Consider the following 15,403-nt stretch of genomic DNA (forward strand, 5'->3'; position numbering starts at 1 on the left):
CTGTTTGATTTCTTCCTTCTCCCAAATTTACCTAAGGAGAAGATTTCCCACAGCAATACTCCGTAAGACCACACGTCGCTCTTGGTGCTGTAGATTTTGTCAAATATAGATTCAGGAGCCATCCATTTCAGAGGAAGTCGAGTCTAGAAGAGGGAAAGGGGGCCTTGAGCAGAAGGGCATGAAAACAAAGCACATTCAACCCAAGTGTCCATGGGGTCACCTCCCAGATAACATATGGCCTATAAATCATTTCCTAGAGCAGCTCTGGTTTCCTAACATAGAGAACACCATAGTATGCAGTGTTACGCTAAAAGAGGGAGCTAGAGTGCTATACTGAGTCTGATGAAGGCAGTATATGTTCAGTAAGCCCCTCTGATGTGTTCAGCATGTCCTTATCTGCATAGCTCTGTGAGAAATCCTCCCCCACAAAGAAAGCCTGTACTCCACAGGGACACTCAGGGCTTGGAAAAGGAAAAGAGTGATCTGAATTTGAAGATATCCTGAAAACTGGTGGTGGTTTCCAAACATTTTTCCAAAGGAGGATTTTGAAAGCATTCCTATGCAAAAAGACAAGATTTCCAAAGTCACTGAATAGGGAGAGTGTGCAAAAGCATCAGAAAGAAGAGAAGAAGGAAAGAAGTCAGTGTTGAAAGAGAATATACAGTTAGTTTTCAAGCATGTAGACAAATCTTCCTCTCTTTCAGATAGCAGGAATCCCAGTGAGTTAGGCCTCACCACTTTAGATGATGGGGATTGATGGGAGGTATGGGCTAAAGGAGAGACAAGGAGAAAGGAAGTGGGAGGGGCAGGGAGGCTGACTCAGATACAGACGAACAGAAAGGAGGGGAGGACTAACATGAAGGTTGGTGCCATCTCTCCAGACCAGGGCCCCAAGGAAAGTCTGTTTTCCTTTATTTTTATTTTTTTATCTTTACAAAGGATCAGTGTGAAGTCATATGTTTTCCTTCTATACAACAGATTCTGGTGCAGTGGCTCTCGAAGTATGGTCCTGGGACATGCTGCGTCAGCACCTTCTAGAACAAACATGTCCAATTCCCGGCCCGCGGGCCACATGTGGCCCAGCACAGCTTTGAATGCAGCCCGACACAAATTCGTAAACTTTCTTAAAACATGATGAGATTTGTTTGCAATTTTTTTTTTTTAGCTCATCAGCTATTGTTAGTGTTAGTGTATTTTATGTGTGGCCCAAGATAATTCTTCTTCTTCCAATGTGGCCCAGGAAAGCCAAAAGATTGGACACCCCTGGTCTAGAAACTGGTTAGAAATGCAAATTCTCAGGCTCCACCCAAGAGTTACTGACTCAGAAACTCTGGGGGGTGGAAGGCTTGTTAGGCCAGCACACTGTAGCGTAACAAGCCTTCTAGGTGATATGTATGTTCAATTAAGCTGGGAACCACTACTGTAACTCATTGGCGCCCAGACATAAGCTTAACCCTCAGGGTATATAGGCTGAGGGTTAAGGAGAAGGGAGGACATGGGAGGTCATCCACAAAAGTGAAAAATAACACTATGTCTGAAAACAAGCAGGGAAGAGAAGCCAGTGCGAGCCAGCAGGGAGATGCTAGGCATGGAAGGCCATGGGAGGTAAACAGTCTCCTCCATAGTCAGCTACTGCTGACGGTCTTCCCCGCCCTTTCCTGAGACAGATACACCTGCTGAATCAATCATCTGGGTTTATATGAGGGAAAGAGTCCAGGCTGTTCTTTTCAGTGGTACAAAGAATTCCCTCAGGATTCAAAGGAAGGTAATGCTAAGGTCTCACCCAGGCCCCACCAAACACTTCTCAGGTTAGCAAGTCTCACGCAGCGCTGCCCAAAGGACAGGTGGGAGGCCAGGCATTAGGGAAGAGCAGAAGCAGGAGACAGTGGCCTTTCTGAGCCTTACACAAGGGCTCTCTGGGATGCCGCTCATCTGGACTGTTTGTCTTCACAGAAAGCCAATGATGGTTTTCAGGGACTACAGCTGAGGAAGTGTAAATATTTACCAAGTCTGTGGTTGAAAAGTGATAGGACACACATGAGTCAAATAAACATCAAACTGACTTACATCTCCTTTTCTCACATAATCGGGGTTCTTATAAATATCCCGGGCGAGGCCAAAATCACAAATCTTCACCACGTTGTTCTCAGATAAAAGAATGTTTCTCGCTGCCAGGTCCCGATGAATGCACTATAATAAAAGTTGCATAATCAATGCATGTCCTTAACCTAACCAACTAATTTCCTACACCTGCCAGTGTCATTATCTTAATTTGGGAATCCATTTCACATGCTGTGAAGGGAGCACCTCTCGGTGCACAGAGTTACCATAAACATGAAGAGCCTCTCTACAAATGCAGGTCCCCAAGCCCTCAAAGTCAAGAAATGTTCTGAATCCACTGGGCTACTATTTGATCAGCGAAGCTGGTTATCTAAGATTTACCAGTGGGCAAACTTTCCCCACAGTCTTTTATCCTGAGCTGCCAAGATGAGATCTTTCTCCAGCTGCAGTTTTGTGGGAGGGCCCCATATGGCTATATTAATAGTAGCTCTCCTATGAAGTCATGTCTTCTGAGATTTGGGCCAGATTTGAAAATATGCCAGAGGGTACTGTGGAGAGCCGATGCCAGGTTTGTCTAGTCTGAAACCTGTGAGTTTTCCCCAGAATTAAGTTCTATCCACTGGTATCCACGACTCCTCATTCTCAGAACTCCTCATATCAAGGCAAATTAAGGCACTTGCAGTGGTGTTTGTTCTACCTTTAAGAACATAGGTATCAGCAAATACTAGGAAAAATGAATTTATAGCAAAGGTGTGTGTCCAGCCCTGGCAGAGAAGAAAAACAGTAAACAGCAAGACTGACCTTTCTGGAAGACAGGAACTCCATGCCTCTGGCCACTTGAAAACTGTAAGAAATCAGATCTTCCATAGTGATGGGCTCCTTGTAGAAACCGTCAGAATCTGGAAAGCATTAGAACCGTAACTGTTTGTAATGGCTCTTGTTATCCCACCAAATCCCAGTTTATTGGAACAATGTTAGCAAAACATAAAACAAACCAACAAGTAGATCAGAGTTCATTTTTAAGAGTATTTGAGTTTCAACATGAACACCAGAGATTTTTCCAGGCCTCCAGCCCACTTTATCCAAGCATGGGGGAAGGGGGATGATCCATTAAGATGAAAATGCCTGAGGGGAGAAAACGGTACAGTTCCCTGTCAAAATTAGTAACTCTGTAAATAATCTTAATTCAAATCTTATCTCCTCAGGACATTACCATTCGAGTCTCCCACGGATGTTTATTAGAGTGATAAATAAGAAAAAAATTTCAGAGATGCATAGTATGTTGTAAAAATATCTCAGCGCGTAGGACAGGAAGGAATTAATACCTACCCTCCTCTTCCTCAACATCACTCAGACTTTTATCTTCCTGAAAGCCGGAGCTCGCAAAGCTTTCGCTGCTGGTGACGCTATCTAGTCTTGGTTTCTTGCCTTGTTCCAGGCCTGGCTCCATTTTTTCTTTCTTAGGCTCCATGTGTAGTGCTGCATCCTTTGAAGAGACCGAAAAGGACCCAGGTAAAAAGGAGCTCCAGCACAGCAGTGGGAAACCAGTCCCTCAACTGGCAATCGCCTGATGAGAAATGAGAGTGTTTCACCTCTCAAAATGGATCGTGAACTAGCACAGGGGCCCCACGGTGTCCAGGAGCCTGACTACCTCTGGAGTTGCAGAGTCTATTGTGCTCTTGCCTGGGCTTCTAGACAGCATCTTAGATCAGATTAAAAAAAAAAAAATTAAGAGTGGTGGGTATTTACTGAATGCTTACTCTGTGTGAGCTGGTATATTAAAAGCTTTAGGTACATTTCTTGTTTAATGTTTCCAACAATTTTACGAAGTAGTTCTTATTTATACATGGAGAAACAGGTTCAGAGAAGTAAAGTAATCAAATTCACATGCAGCTAATAAATAGCAAAGCTGGCCGGGCGCGGTGGCTCACGCCTGTAATCCCAGAACTTTGGGAGGCCGAGCCAGGTGAATCACGTGAGGTCGGGAGTTTGAGATCAGCCTGCCCAATATGGAGAAACCCCGTCTCTACTAAAAACACAAAATTAGCCGGGCATGGTGGTGCATGCCTGTAATCCCAGCTACTCAGGAGGCTGAGGCAGGAGAACTGCTTGAACCCAGGAGGTGGAGGTTGCAGTGAGCCGAGATCACGCCATTGCACTCTAGCCTGGCCAACGAGAGCAAAACTCCATCTCAAAAAAAAAAAAAAAAAAAAGCAAAGCTTGAACCCAGGATTGGTCAATACCCACATCTGTGCCCTTAACCACTTTTCCATGCCACACGCCATCTTGTGAAGGATGACATCACTGAGAAGAAAGGATCCCCAGTGTGCTTGGTGCTTCACTCTGTAATCCCTAGGAGGAGTTATAAGAGAAGGCTATAGTTACCAATTTCTCAGGTTTCTTTGGGGAAGGAGGGAACATGGACATTGCTTTTTTTCTCTTCCATTTAAACAAAGATACAGTTTGATCCTAACAAGGGTAGCAATGGCCTTTCACCCTGGACTGCACATCCAAGCCCTGGTTCATTTGGCTCTTCCATTAATCATGCGATCTTGGGCAAGTCACCTTACTTTTCTGAGTTTAATTATCCTCTTCTGAAAAGCTCTATTATACTATTATTTTATGATTCATAGGAAAGGAGTTGTCAGTTCTGGGTGTTCATGGGAAACCAGAAAAGATTTTTATTGCCTTTTGTAATTCATCTAGTAACTATGACACTCTAAAACCTAGCACTTTCAGTGGCTTTATAACCAGACCATGTTTGTAGCCTAGATTCTGCTAGACAGCAATACTGAGGCAGAAGCAGAGAGGGACTGGAGTTCAGTGGCGTCCCTTGATCCATTTGCATGGTGTGGCAGTTCTAGGATTAACCCGCGTACCCCATCCTTCCTGGGCTTTTCTAGAAATGTCACAAAGCAAGAGTGATCCCTCCACTAGAGGGCACAGTGGGAGCAAGCAGAGCACTGGGAGAAAGCTTCAGGAGGGACAGCCCTAACCTAGTCTAAAAGCCAAAAGGGCACCAAGGTTCCCAGCCCCTGAAAAGAGACCTTCCAGGGTTGCAGAGGGAGGCAGGCCTCAGAGTGAATACCCACTGCCATTGCAGGTAACCCACCTGAGGGCAGGTAAAGACTTTCACTATCTGTTATTGTGTTTCCACAATGCAGTTATATTGGATTCTGTTCAGTTGGGGACTGGAATTTTATTTTTCACAAGATCCTTTGTGGGACAGAAGGCATCAGAGAAAGCGCTGGCAATAGCATGGGGAGAAAAATGCTCCACAGGCTCACTTAGGGCTCTGCATGTGAAAACTCTCCCTGGACAGCCTTCTTCCCCACGGCACCCAAAAGTCACAGCCTAGGCACGTCTCCAAGGACCAAAACTCAGGCTCCCTCACTCCCTTCCTGACTCCCAATCAACTGTACATTCAGCTTTGCTTATCAGTACCACTTTTGTTAAATAAAGGTAATTTACTGAACTCTTGGGACTCTGGCAGAATATAGTGAATTTATTACAAACCATATCTAAGGATCCCAGTTAATTTATTTGGAAAATGAAGTATTCCATTTTCAATTTAGCCTTTTGGTTTTGCCTTTCCTTTACCTTTATCTTCCAAATATGAAAGACAGCCATGGATTTTCCACAAAAACACTAAGCTCCACCAAGTTGCACAGGGAGGCAAATCATTAAATATAGCCAGAGAAGGAAGCAAACTCTTCAAAACAAAGGACGCACAAACCCAAACGTTCCATCCTGCCCAGGTCCCTAGGGTATTCTGCTGGCTTAGCTCTTCCTGAAGCCAGTCCAAAATTTCAGTACTAAGGGGAATTTGTACTGCCCTCAGCCCAAGGCACCACTTTCCACTTTTTCTTACGCTTTTTTCACCTCATTTAGTGTGGTGCACAGAAAAGGCAGTGGAGGAGGAGTCAAGAGAGCTGAGTTCTTTCACCTTCTGACTTCACCTCATGGTAGGTGTGTGTCCTTAAGCGAATCACTTGACTTCTCTGAACGCATCTGCAGCCTGTGAGTGTGAACCAACTGATCACAAAGATCCCTTTCAGTTTCAAGATTCTAATTATTAGGCTGGGCACGGTGGCTCACACCTGTAATCCCAGCACTTTGCGAGGCCGAGGCAGGCGGATCACCTGAGGTCAGGAGTTTGACCAGCCTGGCCAACATGGTGAAACTCCGTCTCTACCAAAATATTCAAAAATTAGCTGGGCGTTGTGGCGGGCTCCTGTAATCCCAGCTACTTGGGAGGGTAGAGGCAGGAGGATCACTTGAACCCAGGAAACGGAGGTTGCAGTGAGCTGAGATCACACTACTGCACTCCAGCCTGACTGACAGAGAGAGAAACTCTGTCTCAAAAAAAAAAAAAAAAGGTTCTTATTATTACAGGACCTGACTTAAACCTGGGGAAAATGATGTTCTTGCATATATTGCCGGTCCGGTAGAACATCTCTGTCTTTAATTAGATCAAAGTTTGAGGGATGAGAAAATTGGCCAGCTGTCCAGTGGTTCTTATTTGTGTGTGAAGATTCTTGCCCACATTATAAAGATGGGCATCATTCTTGGATTTCAGACATTTTATCCACCATGTAGATCAGTGGTACGAAATTGGACTCACCCAATTTTTCTATCTTAGTAGGTCAATGATGTTGATGATGATGATGACAGTGGTGGTGACAGTGATGATTAACATTTATTGAATGTTCGACTGAGAGATTTTTATTCTCTCAACAATCCCATCAGCTGGATTCTATTATAAGCTTCATTTAATAAACGAGGGAACTGAAACAGACAGGTTGAGTAATTTGCATTCCCAGATTTCATGAGAAGTAGAGACAGGATTTGAATCCAGGAAGTCTGATTCCAGAGTCTCAATGTTTAACCACCACATTACGTGGGTTCATCACCAGTGTTGCTGATTACTGGTTAATAATGTTGAATCACTGTCCCCTGGACTTCTTCAGCTCAGAGAAGGACACAGTATTGGTGCCATATGTCACACTGGCAAAGTTTTAGTAAATTATTTCTCCTCCATTCAATAATCTCTCTCTCTTTTTTTTTTTTTTTGAGACGGAGTCTCACTCTGTTGCCCAGGCTGGAGTGTAGTGGCTTGATCTCGGCTCACTGCAACCTCAGCCTCCCAGGCTCACGCGATTCTCCTGCTTCAGCCTCCCTAGTAGCTGGGATTACAGGCGCGGGCCACCACGCCTGGCTAATTTTTGTATTTTTAGTAGAGACGGGTTTTCACCATGCTGGCCAGGCTGGTTTCGAACTCCTGACCTCACAAGATCCACCTGCCTCAGCCCCCAAAGTTCTGGGATTACAGGCGTAAGCCACCGTGCCTGGCCCAATAATCTCTTTTAAACCTTGTTTGCCCTTAGGTCTTGGGTCCACATGTTCCTTTTACTACACAGCTTTTATTTAATAAGGCTGGTTCAGAGTATATGTAGGGATGACATGGGTAGTGAGGGTGTCAGGAAGTGGGGGAAAGGGCAGTGGAAAAGAAAGATAATGATTTTTGGCCCTGGCCACATCATTGGTCTACTGCTGATTGTCAAGTCACTCAGTTGATTTAGCCTTAGTCAAAATCTAACCTAATAAATGGAGACAATTATATTAACTATTATCTTCCTTAAAGAAGTAAGTGACTTGTGTATGTATGTTTGCGTGTATGTACACATGCACACATATATAGGGGGAGAAAGAGAGAAAGTTATTGTTAGATATTTAGATAAGTGGCTAGTAGATTTACTCTCCAATTATGGCTGCATACGCACACAGGGATCAAATGATTCTCTGTGCTATCCACACTAGAGTGTAACAGATTATCAGGGGAAAAAACATGAAAAAAGGAGAAGAAGCAGAGACTGAGTTTTAAGTTTAATCATTAACAACACAATACAGGTTTCTCTTGCTTTATGTTGTTACAGACTAAATGAAAACTCATTGCTATCTTTAAAAACCTCCAACTTTTGAAATCCTTACCTTGTTGAGAAAAAATAAGTCACGTTTGCTCTTGAGGTAGTTGGAGAGATTTCCATATTTGCAGTATTCAACAATCACCATCAGAGGCCCTGCAGCCAAAACAGCACATGCTCATGCTCAGCCACACCAAGCCAGTCAGCCATTTGCCAGCCTTCAGCCTGCCTGAGAAACCTCAAACCAACCAGCCTTTGTATTAGTGGGGCGAAGGGATGCGATTTAGGGATGAGAGGCCCATGAATACGGTGACTTTTTCAGTTTAACCTAAGAAGGGGTTTAAAGAATACAATTGAAATACAAAAAAAAAAAAAAAAAAAAAAAAAAAGGAGGTGGGGGGCAGTGCAGAAGCGTTAGAGAGAAAAGATTGGAAGAAGGACAGAAATACGTTTGAGGAGGGGAGAGGCAAAAGCCAGCCTCCCTGCCTCTTAACCAGACCCTTGCGAGTAGAGCGGCTTCTGGTTACTTCCACACCAGTCCTGGAACTATTAAGCAGCTCCTCCCTCCCTACCAGGACAGAGACGGCTACCTGGCCGTCTCTCCCCAGCAGTGTCTGCGCAATTTGCCTTGGGGCTTGCCAGAGGATCTACAGTAGGGATCGGCAAACTCTTCTTGTAAAGGTCCAGTTAGTAAGCATTTTAGGCTTTGCAGATCAAGGAGCTACTACTCAATTCTGCCTTTGTAGCCTGGGAACAACCAAACAAGTATGACTGTGCTCCAAGAAAACTATGAACACAGAGATTGGAATTTCATACAATTTCATATCATGAAATATTATTTTTATTTTTAATTTTTTCCCCTAACTATTTAAAAAGGTCAAACCATTTTAAGCTCACAGGCTGACCTTGGTTTGCCAACCCGACCCCGGTCTGAAGGAAGCAAGAGGGTTGGGAAGGAAGTCCAGCTGCACTGTGGGGTCCATGTGGTACTCTGAAGGCCTCCTCTCTCCTGCCCTGCGTTTCCACTGCATGCCTGGGCTGGGCATGCAACCCACAAAGCAAGGACCACTTCCGGGTCAAAGGGGAGTGACCCCGGAGCTGCTTCACCAGCCGCTGCCCAGGGCATGCCGGGAGCCCAGAAGCCACTAGTTCTTTTTTGTGCCTTGCAGAAGTTGGGCTGGTCCTGGTGGAGTGGTTTTCTCTTAGTACGAGGAACACGCTAGAAATCCTAACAGCATCTCATCTTCCCCCTAGGTTCCAGAACGGGAAGTTGCTTCCAGAGTTTTTTATGTCCCCTCTACGGCGGCAGAAGCCGCAGAGCTCGGCTCCCGCATGGGGTCCAGCCACCGTCCTCAGAGGGGCTTCCATGCTGGCGCCCAGCTGCACGGAGCTGACGGCCGCACATGAGGGTAAGCTGTCTCATTATCCCTGATCAGTTTTACAGATGCAAAGTTGAGGCAAACAGAATGAGGTTGCCACGACAGATAACTTCATAAAACGTTATCCGGGGATGATGGAGAAGCAGGCCGGGCCGTGTCAAGGTCCCTCCGACTGTTTCTGGCCTCCCCAGCCTTTAGCTCCTCTCTAACCACCTCCGCCCCTAGCAGATTGTCTTCCCCAGCTACCCTTCATCTCTGCTACCTCTGTTGAGAGCTGGAGAAAACATCGGCTTGCACAGCTCTTTGCACCTTGCTGGCTCAAACAATGATCACACATCTACTCTGCCCTAAGCCTGCCATACGGAAAGAAAGGTCTGCGACAACATGCTGGAGCTCTTAATCATAAAGCACAGCTCTGTCCCTACCCCCTTGGGTAAGGTCTATCTGCATAGTGGATCTGGAGGGAAGGGCCCCCACATCACCTCCTTCTGGGACCCTACCAGTAGTGATTCATTCATTCCTTTAGGTGAAGCCTCAAGGAATATTCAACCTTCTACCTTTTACCTTGGCTCTGGCCACACTCCTTCAAACCCATCCTGAGAGAAAAGTGCCCTCTGCTTGGCCTAGAGCCTGTAGAAGGAGATCAAAAAGGGAGTCCTCTTCAGAATCTTTAAATTAACTGCACAGGGAAGGGATTTATGGGAGCACCCTTCTGTAGATGCACAAGCTGTTTCTTCTAGAGCTATTAGGGAGGCCGTTTTCCTGGAGGCGAGGAAGCACAGTGCGGGGGAGAAGGAGCTGTAAGGCAGAGAACTGTTCTCCCAGCCTGTGCAGGGGGAGACGGAGCCGGCCCTCCCCTTCTCCATTACCTCCTTGCTTGGTGCAGGCTCCCAGCAGGTTAACCACGTTCAGATGGTGGCCAATGTGGGTCAAGATTTTGAGCTCAGTCATCAGAGCTTTGTACTCGCTGGCCGTGGCCCCCTCTGTGTGAGAAGCAAGGAAGAGTCAGGGCGACAGGACAATGGGGCTCCTTCCGCCGGAGGCGGCATTCTTGCCCTCCTTGTTTGTCAATGCTCAGCCGGTTGCTTCACTAACTTCCCCACATTCTGCAGAAAGGCCAAGTCTCCAGACTGTTTTCATTACTCCCACCCTCCTGAGCCAACATCCTTTTGATTACAGTAAGGCCCAGCACAGTAGTGGGGTTAGTCACTGGACATTTCCTCTTGGTGGACCTAGTTCTCTTCAGCAATGCGCTGACTCAGAGCTGGGCACCTCGCGAAAGTGCCTTCCAAAGGCTTCCCTTCTGTCAGAACCAGGTGCAGCAAGAACCCACCAGGCAGGGAGTACACCTCCACGTCCCCTCTTCTCACCTTCTCCCTTTGGGGAGTCACAGAGGAGGAGCACAAGGGGCCTGCCAGGGCAGAATGGCTACTTTTGTAAACATCTTTGCGATGTGTTATTTTCTCCCTGTAACCCTGTCCTCTCTGGAGTTCACAGGGTTATCTTGGGTTGTGAGGATCCATAGTATCTGACTTCAACTTCAGTCTCAGAGATAAGCATTATCAGTCCAAGAATTAGCAGAGTCTAAAGCCTAAATCGAGTTTGTTCTGTTTGTTCTTATTAGTTAATTTGCAAGGCATTTAAAAATTTTAAATTATTTTTAGAAATATAAAAATCAAATAATCTTGCTGTAAAATATTTCAACAATATGAGTTGGAATAAAAAGATATGGAGTAAAATGTTCCAGATAAAAAGCAAAAGCCACTCCAACCCACTTGCCTTCTTAGAAGCAGCCGTGGTTAATAGTTTGGTGTTCAGACCTTTTTCTATGCATTTATAAATATTCAATCAGAGGTCCTATATATATATATATCATATATCATATGATATATATGACTATATATAGTCTATTTAAAAAATCTATTTCCCCCCTTTTAATAAATCAGAGACTTTTTCTCTACTTTTTATTTCTTTTTATTTTTTATTTTTATTTTTTTTGAGACAGAGTCTCCCTCTGTCGCCCAGGCTGGCGTGCGTTGGTGCAATCTCGGCTCCCTGCAACCTCCACCTCCTGGGTTCAAGCGATTCTCATGCCTCAGCCTCCCGAGTAGCTGGGATTACAGGTGTGTGCCACAATGCTTGGCTAATTTTTGTATTTTTAGTAGAGACAAGGTTTCACCATGCTCCTGACTTGAGATGATCCACCTGCCTTGGCCTCCCAAACTGCTGGGATTACAGGCGTGAGCCACCACATCCAGCAGGTTAACCACGTTAATGGTGGCCAGTGTGAGCCCATTCTTTTTAATTGATTAATGGTGTCCCTGACATTTAGAGTGTCTATAGTCTTTTTGCTATTACAAATAATACTGTGATAGTCTGTGTGTAATCTCTGTGCACACATGCAAGTGTTTCTGTAGGACAGTGTCCTGGAAGTGGGTTAGAGGTATGTGCATTTAACATTGTGGTAGATACCAACATGGTACTTCATAAGCACAAATCATTTTTAATAATAACCAGATAAACTCCAAATCCTGTGCATGGGGTTAGGGCTGGCTCACAGTAGATGCTCAACAAATATTTTGGAATAAATAAACACAATTACTCTTCTCATTTCAGGCATGGGTGTAAGGCCCAAAAAGATTAATATTTTTGCTCAAGGACACTTTGAAAGAGCTTTTGACTTATGGCCTTTGTTTCACTTTATGCTTTTTTTTTTGAGACGGAGTCTCGCTCTGTCACCCAGGCTGGAGTGCAGTGGCGTGATCTTGGCTTACTGCAACCTCCAACTCCTGGGTTCAAGCGATTCTCCTGCCTCAGCCTCTCAAGTAGCTGGGACTACAGGTGCCCGCCACCATGCCCGGCTAATTTTTGTATTTTTTATTAGAGATGGGATTTTGCCATATTGGTCAGGCCGGTCTCGAACGCCTGACCTCATGATCTGCCGGCCTCGGCCTCCCAAAGTGCTGGATTACAGGCATGAGCCATCACGCCGGGCCATGCCTTTTATCTATCTCCCAGAATCAGATGGCCAATTAATTTAAGCAAGAAAGCTGAATGAAATTTTTTAAAGGAATTTTATAGAGTGGGTGATTTGGCAGTCTTTTACAATCAATGCTGATGGCTAAAAAAAAAAATAGGCATTTATGAAGACACTACACATGCAATCTGTATTACATAGAAGAGATTCTCTGAGCCTTTTAAAAAAATCTCAGCTGGGTGCAGTGGCTCACGCCTGTAATCCCAGCACTTTGGGAGGCTGAGACAGGAGGATTGCTTGAGCCCAGGAGTTTGAGACCAGCCTGGGCAAGATGGCGATACTGTCTCTACAAAAAAAAATTTTTTTGAATTAGCTAGGTGTGATGGTGTGAGCCTCTAGTCCCAGCTATTTGAGAGGCTGAGGTGGGAGGACTGCTTGAGCCTGAGAGGCAGAGGCTGCAGTGAACTATGATCATGCTACTGCACTCCAGCCTGGGCGACAGAGTAAAACCCTGTCTCTTAGAAAAAAAAAAATCTCGAGTCAGAATCTTCTTTCAAACTCATTCATCTCCCTATAACCCTTTCCTCTTTGGAGGAAAAAAACCAGGTGCTGGTTCAGCTTGCTGTATTTATAGGCAGGGCCACAGGTGTTATCTTGGACCCACAACAGACTAGTGTGGATATCAGAGCTGCCTCTCCTAGAGGACAATGTGTGGCAGCAAGCAGAGAAACGGGACTAGCTGAGGAAACAGTTGCTTCCAGATTTAGTTTCCACCTATCTCTAGGTTGGATACTGGATTGCCTCCATAAACTAGGCCAGGATCATCTTCAGGGTTTTGGAGCAGTGCGCCAATTCCAGGAGGCCAGGTCTCTGCAGCCCCTCTTTTGTGGCACACTGGTATGGAGGAAAGAGCATTGCATTCAAAGCTGGAAGACTTTCGCACACAAACCCTTACTTACACTGAGCAGCTGTGTGGCCTTGCAGAGGCTATTTAACCTTTCTTGGCCATGTTTCCTCATCTGCAAACTGAGGATAATAATGTCTACCTCACAAAGCTGTTGAGAGGAAATAAGAAAAATGGCTGTTTTGTGTGGTTCAGCCTAATAAGTGAAAGTACCTAGTCTGGTGCTTTCTTACATAGAAGACATGTTGATGCCTCTTCTCTTCAGAATCTGGGGTTCTTGCGGGGAGGGTGCTAGCATGCCTCTATTTTGACAGAAATACCTGCCTTCGTCTGGGAAGTCTACCCCAAACAAAAGTTCTGACTTGTGGATACCAAACTCCTTCCCAGACTACTTTCAGAGCAGAACTGGCAGGTTCTTTGCAGAGTTTTATTAGTTTTTTCTTGAGGAGTACAGCCTTTTGAAGTTGAAAATATATTTACATGGGGCTTTTGAAATAATGGAGTTATTGCTAGAAGATTAAGAACTTTGACGTCTCCCTAAACAAACAACCCTTTCTCCTGGAGCCTGTACTAGGTACCCGTGTAGTTGGACTCACAGCTTGCTGGGCTTCAAAATTTCCCAGCAGTATCCTGGAGACTTTGGAAAGTTAAAAGCTGCTTTTTGAGTTTTCAGTTCTGTTGAGTTGAAGCATCATAAAATTCCATTACAGATGAGGAAATGAAGTATTTTCTACACTGTAAAGGACCTGTGAGTCTTTGAGACATGTGGTTTACACAGCTTTCACTGATTTTCATTTTCAATCTGTCTTTGGTGTTGGGCATAAGTCACTGTGTGATTTGGTTCTACCTCCCAGTGCTTCACAGAGTAGTAGTATCTTTCAACACTAGAAAGATAATTCAGGTTTTTAAACTGCTAAAGAGGAAATGTTTTATGGCTGAGGTAGTTAGTATAAAATAGTTTAGAGTTCTGATCAACTCAATTGTTCTAACTTTATAGTTTTACTTTATAGTCAGGTCAAGCCCAAGCAAAGCCATTGGGATTTAGAATGTGCTGCTAAGTTTCCATTACAACATCACAGTAGATCATGCCAAAATCTGAACCTGCAGTTACAATGGGCTTAAGTCCCTTGTTGTCTACAGTCTGTGATGTGAGATGAGAAAGACCTTTGAGGTGACAGAGATCATTTTCCTATGGACAGTGCTGGATTGTTCCATTTACAAGGTTTCTTCTGAGCTCGTGCTGGCCTAATCTAAAACTCGTGAGCAAAGAGGCCTCTAGCAGTAGAAGAAAATTATGTGTCCAGAGCAGAAAAGCTTGTGTCTGTTCCCAGGCTATATCTAACTTGTACCAACATTTAGGAAATGCAAAATGGTGATGGGTCAGTTGAAAGCCAAACTACAGCATACATACCTTTCAGCATTTTCACAGCCACAGTCCGGCACGTAGGTGATTTCTTAATGCCAAATGCTGATGCTTGAACCACTTTTCCAAAAGCCCCTCTTCCAAGTGATTTGCCTGTAATGAAGAGAAGACACTGGTTTGTTTGCCGAGGCAGTAGGGTGAGTTTAAGTCTTTTTCAGGAAGGAAATGCCTTTTCCTATGTGTGCATGTGAGGCATGGAATCTCCAGTGAACTAACCCTAAAAGAGACAAAGTAAGGGACTTATTTCTGGAGTCTCTTCCTTTCAACTCTTAACTCTGTTCCTGAGGCCCCACATCCTTCAAAGATAGAGTAAGTCCCTAGAAGGCATTCAGTGAAGGTAGATGTCCAGTTTCCTTTCCACAGCGTTCTCCCTTAGGAGAGATGGGACCAAGTCCCGTGTAGTTTCTTCCATTGTTTAATAACATTATGACCAAGGAGACTTCCCTGTGTGGAACCTAAGCTCTTTTTCTTTTTCCATTTACAGTCATTTTTCTTTCATCTGTTTTCAGCAAAAAGGGAGAAATAGAAAATGGTGGTTACTACTGTGGATTATAATAATGCTCATAACTTTAAAATAATCACTAAGTCATTTATCCGACTTCCCTACCAGGCAAAATATTCCCAGTCTTTCTAATGTGTCTTAGGTGAAGATTACAAATCCTCGTGGTTCAGCACAGGAGCCTGGTCAACCACTGGTAGTGATTTGTTTCAACCCCAGAGAGGTAGTTGCTAAAT

The 15,403-nt window shown here is 44.6% G+C and overlaps 1 protein-coding gene across 1 annotated transcript in view; it reads right to left on the minus strand.

Annotated features, from left to right (window-relative positions):
• Positions 1-15,403, minus strand: part of FLT1 (fms related receptor tyrosine kinase 1) — a 194,688-nt gene that overhangs the window by 19,017 nt on the left and 160,268 nt on the right. The window contains exons 18-24 of the mRNA XM_003818327.6: positions 14,657-14,761; positions 10,234-10,347; positions 8,053-8,141; positions 3,391-3,547; positions 2,863-2,960; positions 2,068-2,190; positions 32-143 (exon numbers count right to left, since the gene is read on the minus strand). Of these exons, the coding sequence (XP_003818375.1) occupies positions 32-143; positions 2,068-2,190; positions 2,863-2,960; positions 3,391-3,547; positions 8,053-8,141; positions 10,234-10,347; positions 14,657-14,761 (798 nt within the window). The remainder of the gene's footprint in view (positions 1-31; positions 144-2,067; positions 2,191-2,862; positions 2,961-3,390; positions 3,548-8,052; positions 8,142-10,233; positions 10,348-14,656; positions 14,762-15,403) is intronic.

Source organism: Pan paniscus, chromosome 14, assembly GCF_029289425.2.
Source record: "Pan paniscus chromosome 14, NHGRI_mPanPan1-v2.0_pri, whole genome shotgun sequence".
Taxonomy (NCBI): domain Eukaryota; kingdom Metazoa; phylum Chordata; class Mammalia; order Primates; family Hominidae; genus Pan; species Pan paniscus.